At 50.2% G+C, this 25,162-nt stretch overlaps 1 protein-coding gene and 1 long non-coding RNA gene across 2 annotated transcripts; both read left to right on the top strand.

The window, feature by feature from the left end:
* Nucleotides 1-4,186: 4,186 nt before the first annotated feature.
* LOC135441413 (uncharacterized) lies at nucleotides 4,187-6,335 on the top strand. Its single transcript, XR_010438485.1, has 3 exons — nucleotides 4,187-4,224; nucleotides 4,740-4,813; nucleotides 4,926-6,335. It is a non-coding gene; the product is annotated as an uncharacterized LOC135441413 (long non-coding RNA).
* A 350-nt stretch (nucleotides 6,336-6,685) lies between these two features.
* On the top strand, nucleotides 6,686-15,116 carry LOC135441414 (serine/threonine-protein kinase pim-1-like). Its single transcript, XM_064700959.1, is given in 7 exon segments — nucleotides 6,686-6,740; nucleotides 6,869-7,057; nucleotides 12,709-13,325; nucleotides 13,327-13,377; nucleotides 13,575-13,941; nucleotides 14,582-14,761; nucleotides 15,010-15,116. Coding segments are annotated over 7 exon segments (1,566 nt in total).
* The last annotated feature ends 10,046 nt before the right edge of the window (nucleotides 15,117-25,162 follow it).

The raw sequence follows: 25,162 nt of genomic DNA, 5'->3' as shown, positions 1-25,162 counted from the left end.
GGAAACCATAGAAATACCTTGCCTTAAGAATAATTGAACAGTCAGGAGAGGCTTGGACCATGAGCAGCAGGTCCCAAAGGTCTTGCCAGCTGGCCATGGGAGAAGAGTTCACATGAGGAAGAAAGCTTTCTTCCTCCCATAAAACCACTCCCTCATTTCAAAATCCCACCGACCCAGTTAAGGGAGTACAATTGCACAGCTGTAATAGACATTCAGCTGATAAAAATGCAAAGCAGGCAGGTAATAATTATGTATTATGGGTATTTAGAAACCTATTGTAAAACCTTTTCTGTAGAAATAGAGAGCAGGAGTCTGCAACTCCTTGCACATATCTTTGGAAACTAGTTCACATGTGACCAGCGCTGCAATAAATACCCTTCTTTTCTACTATAATTAGTTGAAGAGTCATCTGTCTGTGCTTCAAGGGTTATGCTGGAGTAGTGAACTGATTTGGAAGAGAGCAGAAGAGTTTCAGCAGGCAATTTTTGGAAGAGATAGAAGGCTCTTGTGACTGCTATTTGGAATGCAGTAATGATCCCAAAGTCCATACAATTGTATCTTTGTGTCTGAATTTAAATCAGAATGATTATAGATAGCTTCATGCAATTTGTCTACAAATTTATCAAAGTCTTCATTCTTCTTTGGTAAATTTGTCTAAAAGACATAGTGTGTAACTTATCTGGAAGTGCAAGGATAGCATTATATGCTAGTTGTTGGCTCATCTGTAAGACTTGATCAATGCTCCTAGCCTGGGCAGTGGCAGTATCCGAGGGCCCCTTGCCAAGTAACTGTTGTGCTGTTAAACCATGCAGAGGATCACCCTGCACTCTAGGTCTTGCTGCTTCTTGAGCACACTTTTCCTCCCAGCTTTTATGAAACATCTCCTGCTGATGGGGTGGCCTTATAAGTCTTTTTAGGGTATGCATATCAGCTGGAAATAATGTGTTAGATGTAAAAATATACTGCAGAAGTGACTGTGAAAGTTGGGATTTTCAACTAAATTGTGAAATTGCAGCTCTCAATTTTTCTAAAATCTTCCAATTGAAAGGTTCTCAAACTCTACTTGCAGCATTAGATATTACAGGAAAAGCTTCTACACCATTGGAGAGAAAAGTCCTTTCTACAATAGCTTCTGGAATAACTTTTTTCTACTGTAGTTTCTGAGCTGCTTCTATTTCAGGGTCACATTCCAACTCTAATTCCACATTCTTTACAGCGTGAGAGGGAGGATTTTGTTTAACCGGCTCAAATGCTGGCTCAGAGGCAGAATGGAGGAGTTTTTGCATGAGAGTGGCCATATTCAGCCAATGCACAATCCAGCCTGCTTGTAATAATGGACAATGAACAAGTTCACAAAGAATGAATTATGGACATATTCAGAAATGAGCTTGGTATATCCTTGAAAAAGATACAAGAAGAAGAATCATCAGGACTCAGCAAGTTTGTCAGCAAGCTTGGGAAAGTGAGCCATGGGTAGGCCAGACAACCCCAGCAAGATGCGTGAAAAATTAGGTGATCCAATCAGCATTCTATTTTAGATGTGTGAACAGCGAGGATTAACCAATCATGTATTAGCTAGAGACATGTGGGCAGTAAAGATTTATTATAAATAGAGTCTTTTTAGGAATAATAAATTTAGCTTCACTGGATCATATTGGTTATGTTGTGATGTCCCTGAACCTCTGCACCATGCACTTAAGGGTGTATTGGTTTTCCCCATGAAATGTACACATCTGGGGAAGTGCCCTTGGAAGAGAGGGGCTGGATTCCCAAGGAAACTGCTTCCCCAGGAGCCCCCAGTGAGACAGGTGCAAGTGTCTCCATTTGACTCCCTGTGTTTCCTTCAGTCCTTGAGGCCCCTTGCACTTTGCAGAGGGGCATGCAAAGGGAGAAGGCTGTGAAGAAATACCAATTATGTTCTCTTGATGCAGAGTGTGATTTTATACACTCTCTCCTATGGTACAGATGCTCTGCATTTCTACTGTGTTGATTATTCTTATCAATACATATTTTAATTTGCTCTGGCATTCTTCCCATAGAAAAGTTTTCCTTGTGTATTTGATTTACGTCTGCAAATGTTGATACATAACTTTAGGTACCTGAATTTAGCCCATTTCTCCTCTCACTTTAATTTTAGAAAATGTCAGAATTACAGATATACGCACTAAAGTATCCAAGATTTCTGTGCAACAGAAAGATGAGTAAACAGTAGTACAGCCCAATCTGCATTACCTTTAGCAGTTACCAAAGCCAGTAGATATTTAGAAAAGTGGGCCTTCTTTCAGCAATATTACAAATCGATGGTTATATACAAATTATAATATTATAATATTGGCTTTACACAAATATTAAAATGGATTCTATATATGTGATGTTAATTAAACTTAGAGAGCTCCCAAGGCCTTGAACATACTTGAGACTGATTTTGCAATAAACTGTCTTTTAAAACTCTGTTTGGAAAGCAGAAGGTAGGAACTTCGGTCATCTGTTGTGTTTGACTTTATTGTTATTTGAGATTGTAGTAAATACTGAGCATGAGCTGGGTTGCAGATTGTAATTGCTCATCTTTCCAAAGATAGATATGGATACTATTAACACGTGCCCTGTTTATTGTTCCTAACTGACTAATTTACTGCAGTAGTTTTATAGTGCATTTTTATTGTTGTAATATTTAAATGTAGTGGAAGAATATATATTTGACTTGGGGTAGTTTGGCTTTTGTTTTTCGAATAATAAAACCACTCTCTTCAGCCTGGGGAAGAAGAAATCTGCTTCTGTCCTTGTGTACAGCTATGGGTTTGTTCACATAGCTTCTCCTTCCCTTTTCTGCCTAGGCTTTCTCACCTGCAGTTTTCAGTAGAAAAGCAACAAACCTTTGAAAGGCTAAACCTCAACATAACTGTGACCCTCAATCAATACTTCCTTCTTCCAATTTCTAAAGATCTCTTTTTCCTGGGCATTCAGTATGGCCTTTTTCCTCAAAGTTCTTTGGCTGTCTTGAATGCTTACAGTGTAAAAGGTAATCCCTGATCTATTTTCAACTCCCTGCTCAGATGCAGACTGCTGGAAGGGAGCTAGGACTGGTACTGGCGACCTGGCAGCTTGTCCAAGCAAAATTCTTGAAATAGTGGTAATGTGGAGAAGCATGCAAGTCCAGGTGGTGAACTCATATATGCAAGTACTTGCAGTTTCCTGACAGGACTTTACAGTTCAAGGGTATGGTCTCATCTTATTTCTGTCCCTTAATGCTCAATCCTTGCCACATTTCTTCAACTTCTTTTGCATTGTCATCTTCCATGTTTTCTTCCTCTCTTCTTCTCTCTGTGACTTTCTATGCAGGATGGATAACCTGTCATACACTGTCAGCTTGCTCAGTGACCGAGTAGTGATATGATGGTGTAGAAATTGTAGGTGCAGAGTAGGCAAACGTGTCATGCTTCTGTGTGCCCTCTGCCGGCAGACCTGCTTCCGAAACCTTCAGTCAGACTTGGAAAAAAGGCTGGTCACCACTACTTTGTTGTGGTTTATGCATTGATGAAGAAACACTTCCATCTGAGCCCACTTAAGCCACTGCAGAGCAGGAATTGTTGCTTTGGTAGCAGATGTGCTGTCAGGGTCCTTACAGCTCCACAAGATGTGCCTCTCCTAGAACAGATTTTTGCATTTTTGTACAATAAAAACTATGTTTTAAATCGCACCAGTGTAAGTCATGCACTCCTGTAGATGTGTTTTCAGACAGAGATATTCATATATATGCCTAGTGAATGGCCTTCTGGGCAGCAGGAACAAATGAGGAAGGAAACTGGGCTGATAAAACATGCTTCTGCTTCAAGAAAACCCCCCAGTCTTCCCTTTCCACAGAAGGCTATAAACCTTTTCTTGATTGGCCTAAAGGGGATAAACAAGTCCCTCCATGTCCTGATCTTTTACTAGTCTCAAATTATTTAGAAAAGTTTTAATTTTTTTTTTTTTTTTTTTTTTTTTTTTTTTTTGTGGGGGGGGGGGTGGTGGTGTTCGGGTCTGTACTTCAGACCTGTTCTCCCAGCAGCCAGGGACCTGTGGGTGGGGCAGGTGCTCGGGTAATTACCAACAGGTACTTGGTGATTGCTAACAGCAGTTGAGGTGAGAAGTTGGCTGGTGCCTGGCTGAGGGCTTGAGGACTGTGGTGAGAGAAGGGATAGGGAGAGGAGTGGAAAATATTAGTTACACAAGCAAATCTGAGGTGTAGGTTGGATTTAACTGGATTAGGGACTGCATTTCATGGTCTTAATCACAATTTATGAAGAACTGAACATTTAACTATGAGATAGGACTATTTAGTTGTTATTCTAGATGCTGCATTTACTAATATGTAATGTAGTTTCTTTGTATTTTGCTCAGAAGCTGTCTCAAAACATTGAAGTCCAACTAAAGTCTTCATAAACACAAGTTAATAGCTTACTTTTTGTTAAAAACAGAAGCTGAAAGGGCCAATGGCTCTTGCATTCAGTAATTCACACATTTTAAAAGAAGTGGCTCTCTCCTCTTCCTGTGGCTAGCTTGTCTCTTCAGGCTAGAAAACATTTCTGGGAGCATTTCCTTGCTGCTCCTATATCTCTATGCCCTTGGAATCTGATGCTAATACTATATTTTTCTAAAATTAGAAAATTTTAAATTTCTGTAGGCCCTTTCATTTTGTAATTTGCACCTGTCACTCGGGGGGGAAAAAGTCTGATAAGTTTTTTTTTTTTTTCTTGTAGGTCTCTCAAATTGCATTTAGCTGCAAAATCCTAGGTCAAGCTAACAGGATGCCTGAAATGGACACTGGTAGAAGGTAAAAAAAATTGCCTGATACAGATGCTATCAACTATTTTTAGTTCCTGACAGTCCAGTATTTCCCTTACCGAAGGGATACCTGTTCATATTTCTTTCTCTTTTTCTTGCAGCTCTCAGTTCTGTGATGACTGAGAAACAAAAATACAAAGTAAGGGTGTGCAGAGTAGATGGACTTCATGAGAATTAGGGGGCAATTTGACTATACACTGATCTGTATGACTGCCTTCTTCTGTGAGATTGTAGTGATGTTGTAATATATGTTGGGAAATAATTCATGCTATAAAAGCATGTATTTCATAAAGATTCCAAAATCCAAACAAGTCTCTGACCGCAAGCAGCCTGAGAGGCAGGCGTCTATTCAAATTCCGAAATTCCTGAAGGTGGCCAGATAACGATCGGCACTTTAGCTCAAGAATAGACACACCCAGTGAGATGATCACCATTATCCTGAGACATCGCCTAAGAGTGATCATTGCCCTGTTGATAACATCGATCAAGATAGCCAAAGTCGCCAGAAAGATACTTGTGAATACGTGCCTTCCCTAAATCTGATCAGTGCTGGCTATCAACAAGGAAATGGCGATTGTCCAGCTCTGCCCAGTGAAAGAACCAACTATGAATATGCAGAGTTACAAAAGAAACTGGGACTTCTTTGCTCAGGCATAATAAACTGTATAAAGCATGCCTGCAAGAAGTGGCTCTCGTGAATGGTGGAGGGTCTGATGCAATAGAGCTGGGATCCAGGTTCACCCAGCACCGACCCCGGGCTCGACGCTGTCTTTTTGGCTGTGGAGGTTTTGAAGACCATATTTTAGTAGCGGAAAATGATAAAGAAATCTTTTCAGATTTTTTATAATTTGGCTTTCGATTGATCATTTGTAACAGTTCCATATAGATGATTCCACATTTGGTGTCTTGGTGCATAAATCAAGAGCACAATCAGTTCATGATAAGCACCAGTACAAGCTGGACTTCCCAGAGCAGCCAACTGAAAGAATCTGAAAAGAAGAAATGCAGGAAATGCCTTGGTAAACCTTGCCTGGAAGACGGGTGACTTTTTTTCAGTAATCTATAATCCATTCCCTTGGCCTTTGGCTTTCTTTCTGGCCATTTGCATCCCAGATTCCCCATGAAGTGCAAAGCCTGAGCTTGTGGAAGTGGCTGAAAGATGCCCTGTTCCTCTGCAGGGACACTCAACTGGAACAGGAGCCGGAGCGCTGTCTGGGGCAGCCTCCTCCGAGCTGGAATTTGTGCCGTGCTGGGAGAGGAGGAGGAGGGGGAGAAGGCTGGCGCTGTGTGGCAGGAGCAGGAGGTTTGGGCCGCAGGACATTCCGTCTGTGCCGCTGCCCCGCAATGGGCGGCCGTGCCCGGGGCTCTGGGCCTGGCCCCGCGTGCGCTGAGCTCCCTGGGCTGGGCTCAGGTTAACGCTGGGACTGGGCAGAGCCTGGGCTCCAACTGGGGGCAGCAGCAGTGCAAAACACCTCTGGGCATCTGCGTTTCCTGCTGCTGGGAAGGGGCAATGAAGTGAGTCGAGAAGTTCTGGTTTCTGCTTCTCCTGGTTGATTTTTTAATTTAACTCCACACTGCGGAGGCGAATTCTGTGACAGCCTCTCTCAGTTTATTCTATTTCAACAGTGCCAGCAACAGGGCTCTGTTTGAGCGCTGCAAATGTGGCCTGTGAAGCTTTAATTCCCCTCATCTTAGTGTTCAGGGGCCTGTGAGCATTCCAGTATCTGCTGATCTTTATGCCTGTGACAAAAGTACTGACTTCACTGTCATGAAAGCACCGTGGGTAGCACCAACTGAAAGAGGCATTTGCATTTTTATGATTAAAATTCAGGTTGCAAGCAGAAGAGGGCCAGGAGCAGCCATGATCTGCAATTCCCAAGGCAAAGGCACCAGCAGCCTCCTGCTGTCACCTCAGGGTGAGTCAAACAGAGCTGGAAACAGCGCTGGAATTCAATCCTTTCTTCCTCTGAGGGCTGGCTCAGGGCAGCACAGGCGGGCCCTGAGCAGTCAGGGCTGTGTGTGGGTGCTGGTTGCTCTGCTCCAGAACTGAGCTGGAAGAAGCCCTTGGGAGCCGAGGCAGGAGCAGGCGGGAAGGGGCCGGCGCTGCTGCTGCTCCTGGCCGGGAGCCCCGGCTGGGCTGGGCCGGGCCGGCGCCCCCTGCGCTGCGGCTGCTGCTGCTGCCAGAGCCGGGCGGGACTCGGGAACAGGGAACGGACACGGGGGGACAGCAAAGGTCTGGCGGCTGCAGGGATGGTGGCGCTGGGGCCAGCGACAGCACAGAGCTTCAGCCTGCAGTTAACCCCGAGGGAAATGCTGGGCCAAGGCTCCATTTCAGCCTTTCTTTAGTTGTCACTGTAATGAAGGGACTGAAATTAAAGGAGAGCAATCAGGGCCCGACCCCTCCTCCTCTTGGAGACGCCCAGCGTCTGGGGCTGTGAGGGGTTGTGAGGGGCCGTGAGGGGCTGTGAGGGGCCATGAGGGGCTATGGGGAACTGTGAGGGGCTGTGAGGAACTGTGAGGGGCCATGAGGGGCTGTGAGGTATCACTCTTGAGTCGAGAATGACACAGGAACAGGCGGGAGGCAGTTTGTAGAGAGAGTGAAAGGTTTTATTCAAGAGAACCTTGCGGTTTTTATAGAGTGAGATGATTTATTCTGTTTGATTGGCTGGTTAAAAAAAACACATTGCACTGTCCTTGAGAAGAACAGAAAGACGAAGTAGAAGAACACCACCTGCAGATTGTTTATACTTAACAAGTTCTCACATCCCTACAATACCCTAAAAATTCTCACATGCTGCTGTGAGAAACACTTGTTGTTTCTCTCTCTCTCTTCCAAAGCATCCACAGTGAGGGGCTGTGAGGGGTCTTGGGGAATTGTGAGGGAGCCATGAGCTGTGGGAGGCTGTGAGGGGCCATGGGGAACTATGAGGGAGCCATGAGGGGCTGTGAAGGGCCATGAGGGGCTGCAAGGAGCTGAGAGGGACTGTAAGAGTCGGTGAGGGGCCATGGGGAACTGTGAGTGAGCCATGAGGGGCTGTGAGGGGCCATGGGGAGCTGTGAGGGGCTGTGGGAGGCCAGGCTCCTCATGGAACCAAAGATCCATTGTGACACTGCGGAACCAAGGAGATCATTGTTGACAGTACAGAACCTCATGGAACCAAGGGGCCATTGCGGCACAGCAAGGCCTTGTGGAACCAAAGGGACCATGGTGACACTATGGAACCTCATGGTACCACAGGTCCATTGTTACACAGCAGCCACAGCAGGGCCCCAGAACCAAGGAGATCATTGTGACACTACACAACCTCATGGAATCAAGGCGTCCATGCTGCACTACTGAACCTCATGGAGCAAAGGGTCCATTGTGACACTGTGGAACCAAGGAGACTGTTGTTGGCAGTAGGAAAGCTCATGGAACCAAAAGTCCATTGTGACATTGTGGGGCCTCATGGAACCATGGATACCATTAGGACACTTCAGGACCACTGGTACCAAGGGGCCATTATGACACTGCAGGGCCTTGTATAACCAAGTGGTCCTTGTAGCATGGCAGGGCCTTATGGACTCAAGGGGATCAAAATGACACTGTGGGGCTCCATAAAGGGCTGTGGAGCTCCATAAGGGGCTGTGGAGCTCCATAAGGGGCTGTGGGGTTCCATGAGACCACGGGGCCATTCTGACGGTGGAACCAAGGATACCATTGTTACACTACAGAACAAAGGAGGCCATTGTGAACCAGCGGGGGAACCCACTGGGACTATTGTGACACTTCAAGGGCCATTGTGGAACAGCAGGGCCTCGTGGAAGTGATGAGACCATTGTGACATCCCAGGGCCTTGTGGGAGCAGGGGACCATAGGGACACTGTGGGTCCCCATGGAAACAAGGAGCCAGTGTAACACATCCAGGCCTGCTGGAACCAAGGGGCCACTGTGATCCCATGGAACCCAATAGAACCAAGGGGCCATTTGGAGACACTGTGACCTCATGGAAGCAAGGGGCCATTGTGCCACTGTGAAGCCAAGGAGACCATTGTTATATCACTGGGCCTCATGGAAACAAAGATCTGTGGTGATCCTACAGGGCCTCATGGAACCAAGGGGCAATTTTGATGCTGCAGGGCCCCAAGGATCCAAGAACATGGAACAGGTCTGGGTGGCTGGGCCTCCTGGGGGCTGCTTGACTGGTCCAGCTGGCCTTGGCATGTTGAGAGTTGCTTCTTATCATCCCCTGAAACCCTGGAGTTCTGTGCATTCCTTCCTGTGGGAAAGAACTGTCCTTCTCCTCCAGGGGTTCAAGGCTGAAATTGGGATTCCTCCTCCAAATCTGATTATATCCAAGGATTATTCCCATATGAAACTTGCCAGGACAGACTGCTCTGGCTGGCCTTGGCATCTTGGGGGCCACCCCTCATGTGCCTTCAAAACACTGGGGGCCCATTCTTATCTTCCCATTGAAAAAACACTTTCAAGTCCAGCCATCCATGGCCAAAATTGAGAATCCACCTCCAAAATTCCTTATACAGTTTTCCAATGGTACCTCCCAGACAAAAGCTGCCAGGGCTATCTAGATTCCCTTGGCTGCCCTGATGGCCCTGGTGTTGCTGTAGGGCCTGAGTGCTCTCGAGGCCGGGCACAGCCCTGGGGGTGGCAGTGCTGGGGCTGCAGCAGGGACAGGCCATGGGCACTGCTGGGGCAGCGCTGACGCCTCAGCCCAGGCCCTGGGGGCTCCAGGCTCCTTGCCCAGACTCTCTCAAGAACACACCCAGGCCAATGCTCAGAACAGAAAAGCCCCGTGAGCAGCCCCAGGCTGGCCGTGGGCAGACTGGGGGCAAACAGCATGGCTGGTGCTCTGCAAGGGCCCTGGGGCAGACGGGAAGGAGCAGCAGAGCAGGGGCTGATCCATCCCCAGTGTGCTGCACAGCCCAGGGCAGCGTCCCAGAGCGTCCTCATGGAGCTGCCAACAACATCCCCCCTCTGCAGCCCTGGCCTCTCCCCCAGCTCACACAGGTGCCCCATCTTTGCAGGCACAGACACGGCAGCACTGGCTCAGCAGCCCCTGTTTGCATTGCACACAGCAGGGGGAGCACCCCCCATGCTGTTGGTGTGGGGACATGAACCTGAGGGAGCACAAATGCCATCAGGCCCTGGGGCCAGCAAGGGCTGGGGGACACCAGGGAAACCACTCAGCTTTGTCCTGGCCTCTGCAGTCAGCCAGAAAGTTTGTTCCCCTCAGCTGGGAGTTTCCTGTCCCACTGCAGACGCTGTTGCTCAGAGCCAGGGCTGCCTGGCAGCCACCCCCAAACTGCCCTGAGCATTTCCTTGGCTTCACCTTTGCTTTCTTTACTCTTCCTGATACAAATGTCTTCCCATTGCCCACCCCTGTTCCCACCCCTGTTCCCTCCCCTGCACACAGCCCATCCCTGTTTGCCCTTTCCTCTCTGGCCCCACTCCCCATTGCAGTTCCTGACTTGGCACCACGAGAACATCCCTTGGGCAGCAGGATCATCCTACAAGTGCTGCAGGAATTGTCTGCAGGCTCCTGCAGTGCCTGGTGCTGCTCCCTTGCCAGAGGCACCCCAGGCCAGGGGGGCACATCTGGGCTGCTGTGTCTGCCTCTGGGGCTCCCTGTTCTGGGCAGTGAGTAGGAGCTGCAGAGGCTCTGCAGGACTGACAGGATGAGCTTTGGGGCTGGCAGGAGAAGCTGAGGGACCTGGGCTGCTGGAGCTGCTGAACAGGAGGCCCAGGGCTCATCCTGCAACTGCTCCAAGGGTGGTTTCAGAGAATACCAGAATCAGCAAGGTTGGGAAAGACCTTGGAGATCATCAAGTCCACCCTTGTGCCCTGACACCGCCTTGTCTCCCCTGGGCCTCCTCTTCTCCAGGATAAACAATCCCAGGTCCCTCAGCCGCTCCTCACAGGACTTGTGCTCCAGATCCCTCCCCAGCCTTGTTGTCCTTCTCTGGACACGCTCCAGCCCCTCCATGTCCTTCCTAAATATGGGGGCCCCAGAACTGGACACAGCACTTGAGGTGCTGCCCAAGCAATGCTGAGCACAGGGGAACAATCCCTGCCCTGCTCCTGCTGGCCACACCATTCCTGATCCAGGTCAGGAGCCATTGGCCTTCTTGGCCACCTGGGCACACTGCTGCCTCATGCCCAGCCTGCTGTCCATCAGTCCCTGCAGGTCCCTTTCTGCCTGGCTGCTCTCCAGCCCCTCTGGCACCTTGTTGAGGGAGGGAAGGGAAGGGAAGGGAAGGGAAGGGAAGGGAAGGGAAGGGAAGGGAAGGGAAGGGAAGGGAAGGGAAGGGAAGGGAAGGGAAGGGAAGGGAAGGGAAGGGAAGGGAAGGGAAGGGAAGGGTCCAGATCCAATCCTTCCTGAAATGTGGGGTTTGCTGGCACTGCCAGTGCCTTGATCCAAAAATTTCCCTATTCTGGCACAGCCCAAGTGCAGCAATTTGCTGGCACAGAAATCCAAAACCTGGACACTTCCTGCTACTGGGTCTGGCACCTCCCACATCTTGTGTTTGCTGCCCCAGTACCCAGATTTGGAAATTTCCTGGTGCCCGCAAAGCCCAAGTCCAGTGGCACAGAAATCTAAAATTTTGGAAATTTCCAGGTTCTAACTCCAGCACCATCCAGTTCTGGTGTTCGCTGGGACTGCCAGTGCCCAGATTTGGAAATTTCCCGGTGCCTTCACAGCCCAGGTCTAGCAATTTGGTTTTAGCTAGCTTAGGCAGAGAAGTTCTTTGGACTGTGACTTTCCTTTTTCTTGGAACTGTTTAAACCTGCTCTGGACTGAAAACCCAGACAAACACCGGCAGCTCACACCTGTGGCCCCCCGAGCTCTGGGACGCTGCATTCCAGCGCCAGAGGGACTTAGAAGAGACCGAGTGAGCCAACTACAACCCACAAAAAGGACTTTCTGAATTTGCCATCTCTTCAGCACTGTCAGAGGTTTTATTTAATATTATTCTTTTTCCATGCTTGCGAATACTTTACTTGTTGAATAAACTGGGGTTTTTTTCAGTTTTCTCGAGTCTTTTCCTGAACTAGTAGGGGGAGCGGCCGCTTCAACTTGCTTTCTAGATGGACCCCTTTTGGAGATTTCCTCCCAAAATTTGCCCTAAACCAGCACAGTCACAATGAAAATTGCACCACTGGCATAATTTCCGGATGGAAAATCTTGTGACAGAAGCTTGACCTTGTTCTCAATGAGAGGTTCTTGGGAAGAGCAGACAGGAGAAGACTTCTGGAAAACTGAAACAGCTTTCCAGAAGTGAAATGAAAATGAAATAAACAATCCAAGATGTTTTCCTTTATTTATTTCTGTGCTTCCCTTTTCCGTGTTGCAACCCAGTAATTCCAGATGCACCTCACCTCTAAGATCAGTGACTTAGTGATTTTTAGACACTCTAAAATCCCATGAGCCACACACAGTTTTCCTTCCCCTGTTTTTACTGGAAAGCAACCCTGGATATGTAAGTGCAGTGCTGGGCTCAGGTAGGAATCCTACCCCAAGGGAAGGTGGCCCGACAGTGTTTGACCCTCAGCAAGGACAATGCACCGCAGCAAGCGAGGGGATCGCTGTGCAGGAGTCAGGGCTCTGCATCTGGGCTCAAGGCTGCAAAGTTCCCGTGTTTGGGCAGACGGAGGGGCTGTCCCCGGGGCGCGCGGGGCTCGAACGTGGGGCTCGTGGGGCGAGCGGGGAACGGACACGGGGACGAACGGTGCTTCAGTTGCAGCAGCAGCAGCGGCAGCGGCGGCATCAGCAAACAGATAGTTTTGAATACTCTTTCTCTCTTTCTTCCTCTTTCTCTTTTTCTTTTCTTTTCTCTTCCTTTCCCGCTGTCGGGCACCCTTATCTCGGCGTCCCTTGCCCGGAGTCCCTCTCCTCTCCCTGCCTCCCTCTCCCCTGCCGGGCCGGGCCATGCCCCCGGCCCGCCCCCGGCCCCGGGCGGGGCTGCCCCGTGCCCGGCCCCGGCCGTCCCGCCGCGGTCTGTCCTCCGCCCGGCTCTGGCCGTACTGGCGGTGGCGCTGCCGGGCGGGCATCAGTGCCTGGTGCGGGGGCGGCATCGCCGCCCTTCGGCTCCGCCTGGTCCGAGCCCGGCCCCGGACCCGACCCCAGCCCCGGCCCCGGCCCCGGCTCCTCCCGGGGCCCGCGGAGGACACACGCGGCGCGGCCGCTCCCGCCGCCTCCGCTACGGCTTGCCCGGCCCGAGCTCCGCCGCTCGGCAGCGCGGCCGCCGGCCCCGAGCCTCCCGTGCCGCGTTCCCGGGAGCGAACGCCTGGGCATGGCCGGCCCGGGGCGGGTGAGGGGCGCTCGGGGGCCGTTGCTGGCCCCGGGCCGAGCGCTGACCGCCGCGTCCCGCCCGCAGGGAAGGCGCAGGAGGCCCTGCAGGAGCGGTACCGGCTGGGATCGCTGCTGGGGCGCAGAGGCTTCGGCAGCGTCTTCGCGGCCACGCGGCTCTCGTACGGCGCCCCGCTGAACGGCGGGGCAGCAGGTGGCCATCAAAAGGGTGCCACGGAACCGCGTCCGGCACTGGGGCGAGCTGGTGAGTGAGCGGGGCCAGCAGCCGGGGCTGCCGAGCGGGGATGAGCCGAGGCCCGGCAGGGTGGGAGCCGCCAGGACGCCCCGAGGGAGAGCGGGCGTGGGGCCAGCGCAGGGCGCAGAGCATCCCGGGCTGGCTGAGGGCTTCACGAGCCCCGGCACGGCATCAGCCCCACTGACGGCATCGTGCTCCTCCCGCAGCCCGACGGCACCAGCTCACCCCTGGAGATTGTGCTGCTGGCCAAGGTGTCCACTGGCTTCCCTGGTGTGGTCCAGCTGCTGGAGTGGCTTGAGCTCCCCAACAACATCGTGATGGTGCTGGAGCGGCCAGAGCGGTGTCAGGACCTGCATCGTTTCATTCGGGCACGGCGGTTCCTGCCCGAGGAGGACGCGCAGGCGCTGTTCCGCCAGGTGCTGGAGGCCGTGCGGCACTGCACCAGCTGCGGGGTCCTGCACCGCGACATCAAACCAGGGAACATCCTGGTTGACCTGGACACCGGCCAGGCCAAACTAATTGAATTTGGCTGTGGCACCTACCTGCAGGACACAGTCTACACTCACTTTGCAGGTGAGCCCACGCAGGGCTGTGCTCCCGGTGCTGACATTTCATGGCCCAACATCTCACAGCCCAAGATGGCTGTGGCAGCGGGGATTCTCCCTTTTGCTGCCAGTCAGGGCACTGAGTCTTCAGCTGAGTTGCTTTAGAGCAGGGCTGGGTGGGCAGCCATCTTCCAGCCCTGGTGGCAGCCTTTGCCAGCCACTCTGCCCAGGACTGGAGCTGGGCTGGGGCAGCCAGCCCAACCAAAACCCCCGTGGGTGGGGGGTAGCAGAGAGAGGGGCAGGAACCTCTGCCCCAGCCGGTTTGGTGTGCAGACGAGAGGAAGGGCTTGGACTGCTCCACTCGCCCTGTTTGCCTTGGCTTCATAATATTTTTGGGGCAATGCAGGCAGGGAGGATAAGGGCGTGTTTTTTCCCCAGCACAGAGGGGGTTTTTCCTTTGTTTGTCATGGTTGGGCCTAGCCAGGGCTGTCCTCTTCCAACACCAGAGGCTTCTTTTCCAGCCCTGTTTGTGCACAAGTCCAGGTGCTGGCGAGAGGGCAGTGCTCACCCTGTGTGCCCCTGATGCAGCCCCCGCAGGCCCAGGGATGCTGGGGCCAGGCTCTGGGAGCAGCAGCATCCCCCTGATGAACTCCTTCTGTATTCCATAGGAACACTGTCCTACAGCCCCCCGGAATGGAACGACTTTGGCTGGTACCATGGCGAGGCAGCAACGATCCCCTGGTCCCTGGGCATCCTGCTGCACCAGATGGTCTGCAGGGAGCACCCTTTCAGGAGGGGCCAGAACCTCAGCTGGGGCCAGCTCCCGCTGCCACAAAGGCTCTCTCAAGGTGGATCCTCTTCTCTGGGCACGGGGGGAATCCCAGTGCTGGGAGCCAGCAGTGGGCTCATGAGCATCCTGCACTGGCAGCTGCTGAGGAGGTGGCACATGTCCTGCTCTCCTCCAAAACAGGGAATTGATGGGAATATTCAGGCCCAGCTCTGAGCACATCCAGCATGGCCTGGGCACGGGAATAGTGGGGCAAAGCAGACAGCAGCCTTCTCTGGCTGACCGGCAGTTTCTGCTTTTTCTCCCCAGAGTGCAAAGATCTGATCAGGTGGTGTTTATCGGTGAACTCCTTGGACAGACCCACTTTAGAAGACCTGTTCTGTGATCCTTGGATGCAGGATATTCCTCTGCCATAGAAGAAGGGAGAGAGCCACAGGCACACTTTGATCCAGGGCCCTGGTAAGTTCCAGCTCCACACTTGCCTTGGCAGTCAGAAACAAAGGAACCCAGAGCTTTTTGTGCTGCCAGTGTCACTGAACCGGGGTCATGGGATGGGAACACGCAGCCCTTGTGCTGGAGCTGAGCTGCTCTGCCCAGCACTGGTGGCCGCCATCCCAGCTGGTTTTGCTTGTTCTGGTTCCCTGACAGCTGGGGCACTGGCCAGAGCCCTGAGAGCCTGGTCTGCCCGCAGGGAAGGAGAAGGAGCCCCTGGAGAAGCTGTACTGGGTGGGGATGCTGCTGCTGCTGCTGCTGCTGCTGCTGGAGACAGCGAGGGAGACATCAAGGATGACAAGCTCTTCCTCAGCCTGGCCACTGGAGGCTGAAGGTGATGGACTTTGATTCTGTCACCTTTTTTCAATGCCAAACTCCACAGGGAATTTGCACATGAGTCTCCACCTGGGGAAATTCTGCCAGATTTGGGCATTGCCCAGCGTGGCAGGGAACCAAAGGCTCCCCCTTTGCTGGGGCAGATGCAACTCATTCTTCAGTCGCTGCCGAGCTGCTTTTGGCAGGGCTGGGAGGATGGGCTGGGGTGGGTACGAAATGGGAGTGGGCTCCTGGCCCTGCCAACAGCCCCCAGCACCCACCGTGCCCCGGGCTGGGGCTGGGGCTGGGGCAGCCAGCCCGACACAAACAAACCCCATGGTGGGAGCAGAGGTGGGACTCCAGAACCTGTGCACAGCTGCTTTGCTGTGCAGGCAAGGAAGGGCTTGGGCTGCTCCACAGCCCTTGTTTGCTTTGGGATCACCATGATTTTGGGGGGCAGTGCAAGGGAGTAGAGAGAAAGTGTGGGCTTCCCTCACCCATGGCTGGGTTTTTCCCTACCATGTAGGAGTTGGGCCTTCCTCAAGGCCCTGACAGAGATGGGAGTTTTTACTGTTTTTCTTGTTTTCCCTTTTTGTCTCTAATCTCTTTTCAAGAATGTGCTGTTTGTTTTTCCAGAGAAAGTGTTCAAGGTGGTCCAGTGTGGATGGGGAAGTGCTTGGGAGCAGCTGTGGTGTGGATGGGCCGTGCCCTTGGAGAAGGCTGAGGACATGGTTTGGGAGCAGCTTTTCTTGCAGCCATGGCTGGCATGAGGTGGGTCCCTTGTGCTTGGCAGGGTGGGATCAGAGCTTTTGGGAGCTGGCAGCGAGCACAGGAGCATCCTGCTCTGGGCAGCTGCTGAGGGCTGGATGTGCCGTGGCGGGCTGCAGGCTGGGCACATGTCCTGCCCTCCTGCTCCGTGCCAAAGGCAGCAGGGATGGGCAGCTCTGGGCACAGCTCTGGGCACAGCCAGCATGGCCTGGGCACCGCAGGCCTTGGCACAAGGGCACAGAAGCCCTCAGCTGACGGGCGGTTTCTGCTTTCTCTCCTTGCAGCCGAGCTCTGCGGGTGCTGAGGCTGCTCTGGGCTCTGCCAGGGCTCTGCTGGGCTCAGCCCTGGGCCCAGCTGGGCTGGCTCTGCCCTCACATTGCTCTGACAGCTCTGCATCAGATGAGCCCGTTGTGAGCACAGTGCCTGAGCTTTCTGCTTTGGCAGGTGAGTGAGACTCTGCTGCAGGCCCAGAGATTGCAGCTGGGGACACACATCCAACTGGCAAGGACCCAAACTCGCCACAGTCCCAGCTAAACGCCTGGATCTGTACAGGGTGTTTTGTGTGTCCCGTTCTTCCTTCTTGATTGGCTGGAATTGTGCAATTGCACTTTCTTCCTCCTCTAGAAGTGCCACGAGTGGGCCAAAGCTGGCGAGTGGGCCGTGCTCCCGAGGCAGTGCAGTCTGGAGCTGGTGGATGGAGAATTGCCCTTCTGCACTTCCAAACCAGAGCAAAAAGCCGTAAGTGGGACTTTGTGTCTCTAAGAAATCCCTGTAAGTTTCAAGGGGAATGTGCAGCTCATTCCCAGGCTGAGAAGGAAGGTCATCTTCTAAAGGATTTGGGGTTTGACAGAGTTTCCATTCCCAGTCCTGCTTGGAGCTGGAAGGGCACAAAGCAATTTCCTCTTGCTTTGAGCACAATTTCAAATACCAATGTTGGAAACAAAGCTCAAAGTCTTTTAAGAGGCTGCTCAGGTCAGTAAGATGGATCCGTGCCATCAGCACATTTACAATGTAAAGAATTGCGTTCTCTTTTTAAAAAGATCATTTACCTTTTAATGCAAGGAATGTAACTTTGCATTTGTTTTGTTTTTTTCACTAACATTGTGTTATGTTTTTTCACTAACACTTGGATTTTATTCTTATCTTTTACAATTTATCAATTTTTTTTTTCCTTTTTCCTTTTTTTCCCTTTCAATAGAAAACATGTCCTATTAAAGGAATATCCGTTGCTCCTGGTTCCTGGGTGGAGCAGCTCCCTTCCTGCTGGCTGAGCTGCTCAGGTAGAGCCCGGCAGCTCCTGGCCCTGCAGGGCTGAGGCTTTTCCCTGTTGCTGGGCACAGACTGATGGAGCAGCACTGCTGAACTCGGGCACATAGAGGGACCAGCAGCAGCTGCCTTTGGCCACCTGAGGCTCCAAGGCCCAAACTCTGAGCAGCCAGGGCTGGAAGAGACTGGCAGGATCTGATCCCTGACTCTGGGCCAGGGCTGCACAAATGACCCCCCAGCAGCAGCAGCAGCAGCAGCAGCAGATGGAGCTGACTTTGAGCACAGCCCCTGCCCCTCTTCCCTCCCGTGTGCAGCGGTGTCACAGCAGCCTGAGGCACCTGGGAGCCCCCAGGGCCAGCAGGGACTGGAGATGGCAACCCTGGGCTACTGGAGGCTGTGCAGGGAACAGAGCTGGGCACTCCCTGTCCATGGAGAGCTTCCAGATGGAAAAGGCTGCTGTGCCCAGGCAGCTCCAAGGGCACAGAAAGGAGGCTCTGGAGCACTGGATCTGTGCCAGTGCCACAGTCCTGGACAGCAGCCAGCGAGCCCTGGGGGAACAGAGGCACAGCAAGAGGGACAGAATCAGGCAAGGGCAGAGACTGGGAAGAGCCAGGCCCAGGAGCAGGAACAGCTGCTCCATTGCACTCTTGGAGAAAGCTCTTGGCTGGTTCAAAGCACTGAAAGGCGTGAAGGGCAGAGAGGAGGCCACAGCAGACAATGCTCCTGTTTGCACAGGGCACATGTCTGTGCAAATCCCCTCTCCGTGTCCCAGAAGGAATTGCATGGACTGTGTACTTCTCTCCGAGTCGTTTGTTCAGCATGAGCAGTTCAGCACCAGGAGCTGAAGGAGCTGAAGCCTCAGGCCACAGGAGCTGGGCAAGAGGGATCTTTTGGAGCAAAGTAATGCTGCCAACATGGACTTGACTGAATCCAGCAGATGGAATAATGGAATTATAGAATCCTTTCTGCTGGAAAAGACCTCTAAGCTCATCCAGTCCAGCTGGTCACCCAGCAGTGTCAAGCCCAGCACTAAACCACGTCCCTGAAGTGCCAAGGCCTGGACACCAGCCCTGAGTGAGGCCTGGACAGCAGGCCCTGAGCCAAAGGTGACCTCTGGATGTACCTTCCAACCAAAGGCTATCTTTGTAACTGCTCATTAATGAAATATGATGGTCATTAGAGCTGTGATAGATGTATCCACTCATTAGTGAAACATGTGTTGACCTTTGTGTATTTAGAAGCCAGACAAGGCCCTGAAATCTGACATTGGGCCTTGTTTGGGGCTGTATGGTCAAAGCCACCTCCCTCGTTCTGCCGAATTTTGCCCCAAAAGGCGAGAATAACTGCCTAAGAGACTCAAGTAAGTCAGCATAGACAGGAGGTATTTTATTACGACGCGTCGGAGAAATCGCAAAAGGGATTTCTAGCTATCTCATGACAGAAGCAAGCTTTTATACAGTCTTGGGTGCAGGGTTACATCATATTCATAAGAGGCGTAGTGTGGGCGGAGACATCTATTTTGAGGATTATTCTTGGTGGTCCTTCCGGTGCCTTCATCACGGACAAGGGTCTTCTGATGAGTCTTCCTCTTTAAACTTTTGAACTCCTATCCTAATATGGTCAATTCCCGGTGTACTTGGCTTGGTTCCCATGGCTTGGCACGGCTCTTAGGGTCAGTTTGACATTATTAGCTCTGATCATGCTTAGCTCGACAATTCCCTTATCCCTATCTCTCTTTATTGTTTGTCCTGCTTACCAAACTTCAAACAGAAGGATCCACCAGGATTGCTTCTGGATTAATGAATAACCTACCATACAGCATCATAAGCAATTCCTGAGTGTGGATGGGGGCGAATCGCCTTGTACCTAACATGAGACCACCCGCCGGTGATATGGGATATGGCTCTAGTGTTAGGGGTCGCGTGAGTAGCTAATGGGATGGGAATGGGATAGGACTGCTCAGGGTTGATTTTCAGTCTGTGGCTCTGCCTAAGCATTTTGATAACAAAATTATGTTCTTGTGCAGTAGTAAAATGCTGATCGGATGGGCAGTTTGGGGCTTCATTTCCCCCCTTTTCTTATAACATACGAATTCTTTTGTCTAATTCTATTCCTATAGGGCGCTGATACGCTCGTACCATAGCCCAAACTATTTGAGTTCTTTTCATTATAATCCTTAGTCTCCACCACATGCAAATATTTGTGAAAGTTAACAGTAGCAGAGCTACAATTACTATTAGCATTGGGTGCACCAGGTAGTTGAAGACCTGTGTAGCTGTTGGGGAATATCCTGTAAAGATATCCCACCAATGATGCTGACCTACTTGTTCTACTTTGGTCAAGACATCCTTTATTTTCTCTGAATTATATTCCACCTGCCATATCATTCGTTTAGTCGTTTGATTCACCTTTTGCACCAATTCCTTCACTTTAGGATGTGCGAGCATTGCTTTAAGAATTTCAACGTCCATCCCTATTTGTAATTTCGGTATCTCTTGATATAGGTTAAAATCTGCGTTAATTAGCTGTTGGGTAGTTATTGGGACAGTATTGTGATACAGGAGTTGGGGTTCATAAGTGAAATTTACTAACTGCCACCAGGCTTGGTGGTCTTTCTCGAATTGTGTGGTGTGATTGTCCTTTAATATTGTTTCCCTTATTTCTTGAGGTAATATACCTGATGTTCCTTCTCTTATTATTCGTGCCGCTACTGATTGTACCTATTGTTGTGTCTGAGGACATTGGATAGCGAGAGCAATATCTTTGCTCAATTCCCCTGTATAATCAACTAGCTTCACAAAATCCTCTGCAGTATGGTTTGCTACCATGGTTAGCAATTTTACTACTAGCGATTGTGTTTCTGCTAATGTAAGCATGGATGAACTGAGGGGCATCTTAAGCTTTCCCAGGTTCGTCGTGACGGTGCTTAATTTGTTCACTAATACCTCCTGATCTATCGTGTTTAATATACCAAATCCGGTGCCGACCCACCCACTAAGATCTCTTTGTGCCCTCCTGTGATAAGACCTTGTCGCTAGCCATGCATTCCATCCCTTGAGGCTTTGCTGTATAAATGGGCGGCAATCCTTCTGCAAATGTGTAACATCAGTATGGATGTTCATCTGCACCTTCTTCAGAGAATAAGTGGGGTCTAACAATAATTTTAGTTCATTAGATTTTCTTATCACTTGAGGCCCTATAAAGGTCAGGTTATGCACTATTTTACATTCCACCGGTGGAGTGATTTCTTGGGGTAAGTCTAGATCTGGATACAATGGGATCATGCCTTCCGATAATGCCACCTCATATTGGACAGCACGCTGAGGAAAGCTAATACCCCGCTCCAGCGTTTTCAATTCCCTTTCGCATGTGAACATCATCGACTGATCTAATCTAAATGCCATCTCACACTGTGCCCTCCCTTCCTCAGGACCACTAGATACTACGATCTTTCCCGCAGGAGAGAGAAGAGGGTAGAGGTCAAGGGTTATGTTTCGAGGATGTAGTTCCCCAAGCGAATCTTCCGTATAGATTACCGAGTTTCGGGGTTGTGATCCGGGTGGATCTTCTCGGAAGTCACTCCACTGACATGAGATTGGGCTCTTTTGCTGGGTCCAGACAGTGGGCTGGCCCATCTTCACTGGACTAAAGGTAATTAAGTTATGTTCAGGGGCTAGCATCAAGGGTTTAATTGTTAATACTAGCCGCCTTGTTCTCCCTTCTACGGGGTCAAGTTCTCGACACCCAATTTGGATTTGGTCTCCCTTGTATGCTACCATGGAGGACTGATCCCATACTTTACTCGGGTATGGCTGATTGTTACACAGAGCATAAACCTCGAAATAGGGTCCCTTCGTTTCCAACTCCGGGTGGATACATTGGTGTGCATAAGACCATGGGTCTATTGGGGCATAGTCTTGGGGAAGAGCTATACTTATCGAGAGTCCAATGATCAAAGTTGTAAGGGTTTGAGGTGAAGTCAGGATCATGATGTCTGCTCTTGTTTGTTCTCTGGAGCTTTCTTGACCCGTGAGTAATGGATCCACGCAGGTCGCTCCTTGATCCGAACCGCGGTGAAGGTAGTCAGCAGCACTTGGAAGGGTCCCTCCCACTTCTCTTGTAGGGGTTTTCCTAAAAGATTCTTAACATACACCCAATCACCGGGATTAAACGGATGCAATTTGCAATCAGGTTGTTTAGGTTGGTACAGTAGCATTCTTATCAAACTGTTTCCCCATCGTAATTACATAATCGTAAATGTACTGATTACCAATTTGGTCTATAGCGTCCCCATTTACAACTTGCATAGCATAAGGTCTACCATACAGAATTTCAAATGGGCTTAACCTTTCTTTTGACCTTGGTTTGACTCTTAGCCTCAGCAGAGCAATAGGCAAAGCTTGATACCACTGCAAATTAGTCTCCTGGCATATTTTGGCAATCTGCTGTTTGATAAGATGATTCATCTTTTCTACTTGCCCACTGGCCTGTGGACGGTAAGGCGTGTGTAATTGCCATTTGATTTGTAATGCTTTGCTTATTGCTCTTACTACTTTTGCACAGAAATGTGTACCCCTATCCGAAGAAATGCTCTTCGGTACTCCAAATCGTGGAATAATTTCATTCAATAACACTTTAGTTACTTCTCTTTCCTTATTTGTCCTGCAAGGGAATGCTTCAGGCCACCCAGAAAATGTATCAGTTAATACCAACAAGTACCGAAACCCCCCTTTTCTTGGGAGTTCAGAAAAATCAATTTGCCATACTTCACCTGGGAATTTACCTCGATTTATTGCTCCCTGGTGTATCCTAGTCCCTGTATTCGGGTTGTTCTTCAGGCATCGCTCACACTGGGATGTGACATGTTTTATGGTGGTAAATAATTTTGGCCCTGCTATCCTAGCTTGCAGGTACTGATAGAGCGGATCCAAGCCCCAGTGGGCTTTTTCATGTTCTGCTTTTACAAACTGCCACATCACGTTTCCTGGTATTACTAGCTGTCCCGTTTCCAATCTACCCCAACCATTTTCTAGTATTTTGCCCTTATTCCTTTGAATCCATCTATGATCTGATTCCTGGTAATCTGGCTGGATGTTGGTATCCAGCTCTCCTGGTATTAGGGCCATTACTTTCACTTCCCTAGCCCTTGTGGCAGCCAATTTAGCTTCTGTATCTGCCTTCCTGTTCCCTATTTCTGGAATAGTATTACCTTTCAGGTGTCCCTTACAATGCATTATGGCCACTTGTGCTGGGAGTTGGACCGCCTTTAGCAATCGTAGAACCTCCTCTGCATGCTTGACTGTTTTCCCTTGTGTAGTCAACAGTCCTCTTTCTTTCCAGATGGCCCCATGGGCATGCACAACGGAAAAGGCATATTAGAGTCTGTCCATATATTAATTTGCATGTTCTCTGCCAATTCCAGAGCTCGAGTCAGAGCTATCAGCTCTGCCTTTTGGGCTGAAGTCCCCGCAGGCAAAGGGTTTGACTCAATTACTTCTTCTGTGGTAGTAATTGCATAGCCAGCCAGTCTTACTCCCTGCTTCACAAAGCTGCTGCCATCCAAGAACCAGTTGTCTGCATCTTCGAACGGCTCCTCTTTGAGATCCGGACGACTGGAGTAGACGGCTTCAATTGTTTCCAGGCAGTCGTGTTCAATGGATTCTGCTGGGGCTCTTCCTTCTAGAAATGAAGCTGGGTTCACAATGTTAGTTACCTGAATAGTTACGTCATCTGATTCAGCCAGGATGGCCTGGTATTTTAGGAATCTGGAGGGCAACAACCAATGATTGCCTTTCTGTTCCAGCACAGCCGACACAGTGTGAGATACCAGCACAGTCACCTTTTGACCCAATGTGAGCTTCCTGGCCTCTTCTACGTTAATTATCACTGCGGCCACTGCCCTCAGACAGCCTGGCCATCCTTTACTTACTTCATCTAGCTGCTTGGAGAAGAACGCCACAGCTCTCTTATGTGGTCCCAACTGCTGTGCTAGGACTCCTAGGGCCATCCCTTGTCGCTCATGGGAGAACAGCCAGAATGGTTTTGATACATCTGGGAGACCTAAGGCTGGTGCTCTCATTAGTTCCAGCTTTAACTTCTTGAAGGCCCCTTCTGCTTCGGGAGTCCACACTAGGACATTCTTGGATCCCTTCAACAAGTCATACAGTGGTTTAGCGAGTATTCCGTACTGGTAGATCCATAGCCGACACCAACCTGTCATTCCCAGAAAGGCTCGCAGATCTCTCACCGTCTCTGGTTTAGGCATCTGGCAGATGGCCTCTTTCCTAGCTGCTCCCAGGGATCGCTGTCCTCTGGAGACTTCGTATCCCAGGTACACCACTTCCTTTTGCACCAGCTGTGCTTTCTGTTGAGAGACTCGATATCTGCTTAAACCCAGGAAATTTAGCAAGGAAATGGTCCATTCAATGCATTCTACCTCTGTCACCGTTGCTATTAGGAGGTCGTCTACGTACTGCAAAAGGGTACCATCTCCCAGCGGCCTTTCCCACTGTTCTAATTCTTTGGCTAACTGGTTCCCAAAAATCGTGGGGGAATTGGCCCATCCTTGGGGTAATACCGTCCAGGTGAGTTGGGTCTTTCTCCCTCTATCTACAGACTCCCACTCAAAAGCAAAGATCTTTTGACTCTAAGGGGCTAGGGGAAGGCAGAAGAATGCGTCTTTCAAATCTAATCCGGTGAACCAAGCCAAATTATCTTTTAGTCTAGTTAGAAGTGTGTATGGGTTAGCAACCACCGGATGTAATGTCTTGGTTATTTCGTTTACTGCTCTCAGATCCTGAACTAGTCTGTAAGCCCCATTAGGTTTCTTTACCGGCAGGATTGGTGTATTAAAATCCGATTCGCATTCTACCAGTAACCCTAATTCCAAAAACCTTTTGATTATGGGCTCAATCCCCTTCCTGTCTTCTATCCTTAAAGGGTATTGTTTTCTTTTCACCGGTTTTGCCCCAACTTTAAGTTCAACAACAATCGGTGCTGCTTGTTTTGACCTTCCTGGTATATCAGTAGCCCAAACTAATGGGTATGCCTTGCTCAGGATTCGCTCGAAATTGTGATTCTCAGGTTTGGGTTCCACACAACTGATTGTTAGGCTTAAAGCTGTAATCAGTTGTTCCTCATTTACTTGAAATTCCAATTTGTCTTTGTTGAACTTTATTACGGCTCCCAAGTTTTCCAATAGGTCTCTCCCCAATAAGGGTTTTGGCGAATTTGGTAAATACAGGAACTGGTGAATTCCCATTTGTTTCCCAATTTTGTATTTAATAGGTTTCAAAAAGTAAGCCTTTTCTGGTTGGCCTGTTGCTCCCACAACTTGTACAAATTCATCACTTTTAGGTACCAATTCCTGATTTAAAACCGAAAAGGTTGCTCCCGTGTCAAACAAAAAGTTCAATTCCTTTTTACCTTCCCCTAGCTCCATTTTAACCAGTGGGTCTGCTAGGGTACGGCCCACCGGTCCCCCTCATTCACTATCCTGATGTGTGGTAGTAGTGGTGGCCATCAGCCTTTCCCTTAGTCGGGGGCATTCTTGCTTCCAGTGTCCCATTTCTAGGCAGTAAGCACACTGATTTGGCCCTACTCTAGTTGGGTGGGGTTGGAA

Source organism: Zonotrichia leucophrys, unplaced genomic scaffold (assembly GCF_028769735.1).
Source record: "Zonotrichia leucophrys gambelii isolate GWCS_2022_RI unplaced genomic scaffold, RI_Zleu_2.0 Scaffold_284_66941, whole genome shotgun sequence".
Lineage (NCBI taxonomy): Eukaryota > Metazoa > Chordata > Aves > Passeriformes > Passerellidae > Zonotrichia > Zonotrichia leucophrys.
Note: the sequence above shows the minus strand (reverse complement) of the source record. Positions and strands in the feature narration are given on the sequence as shown.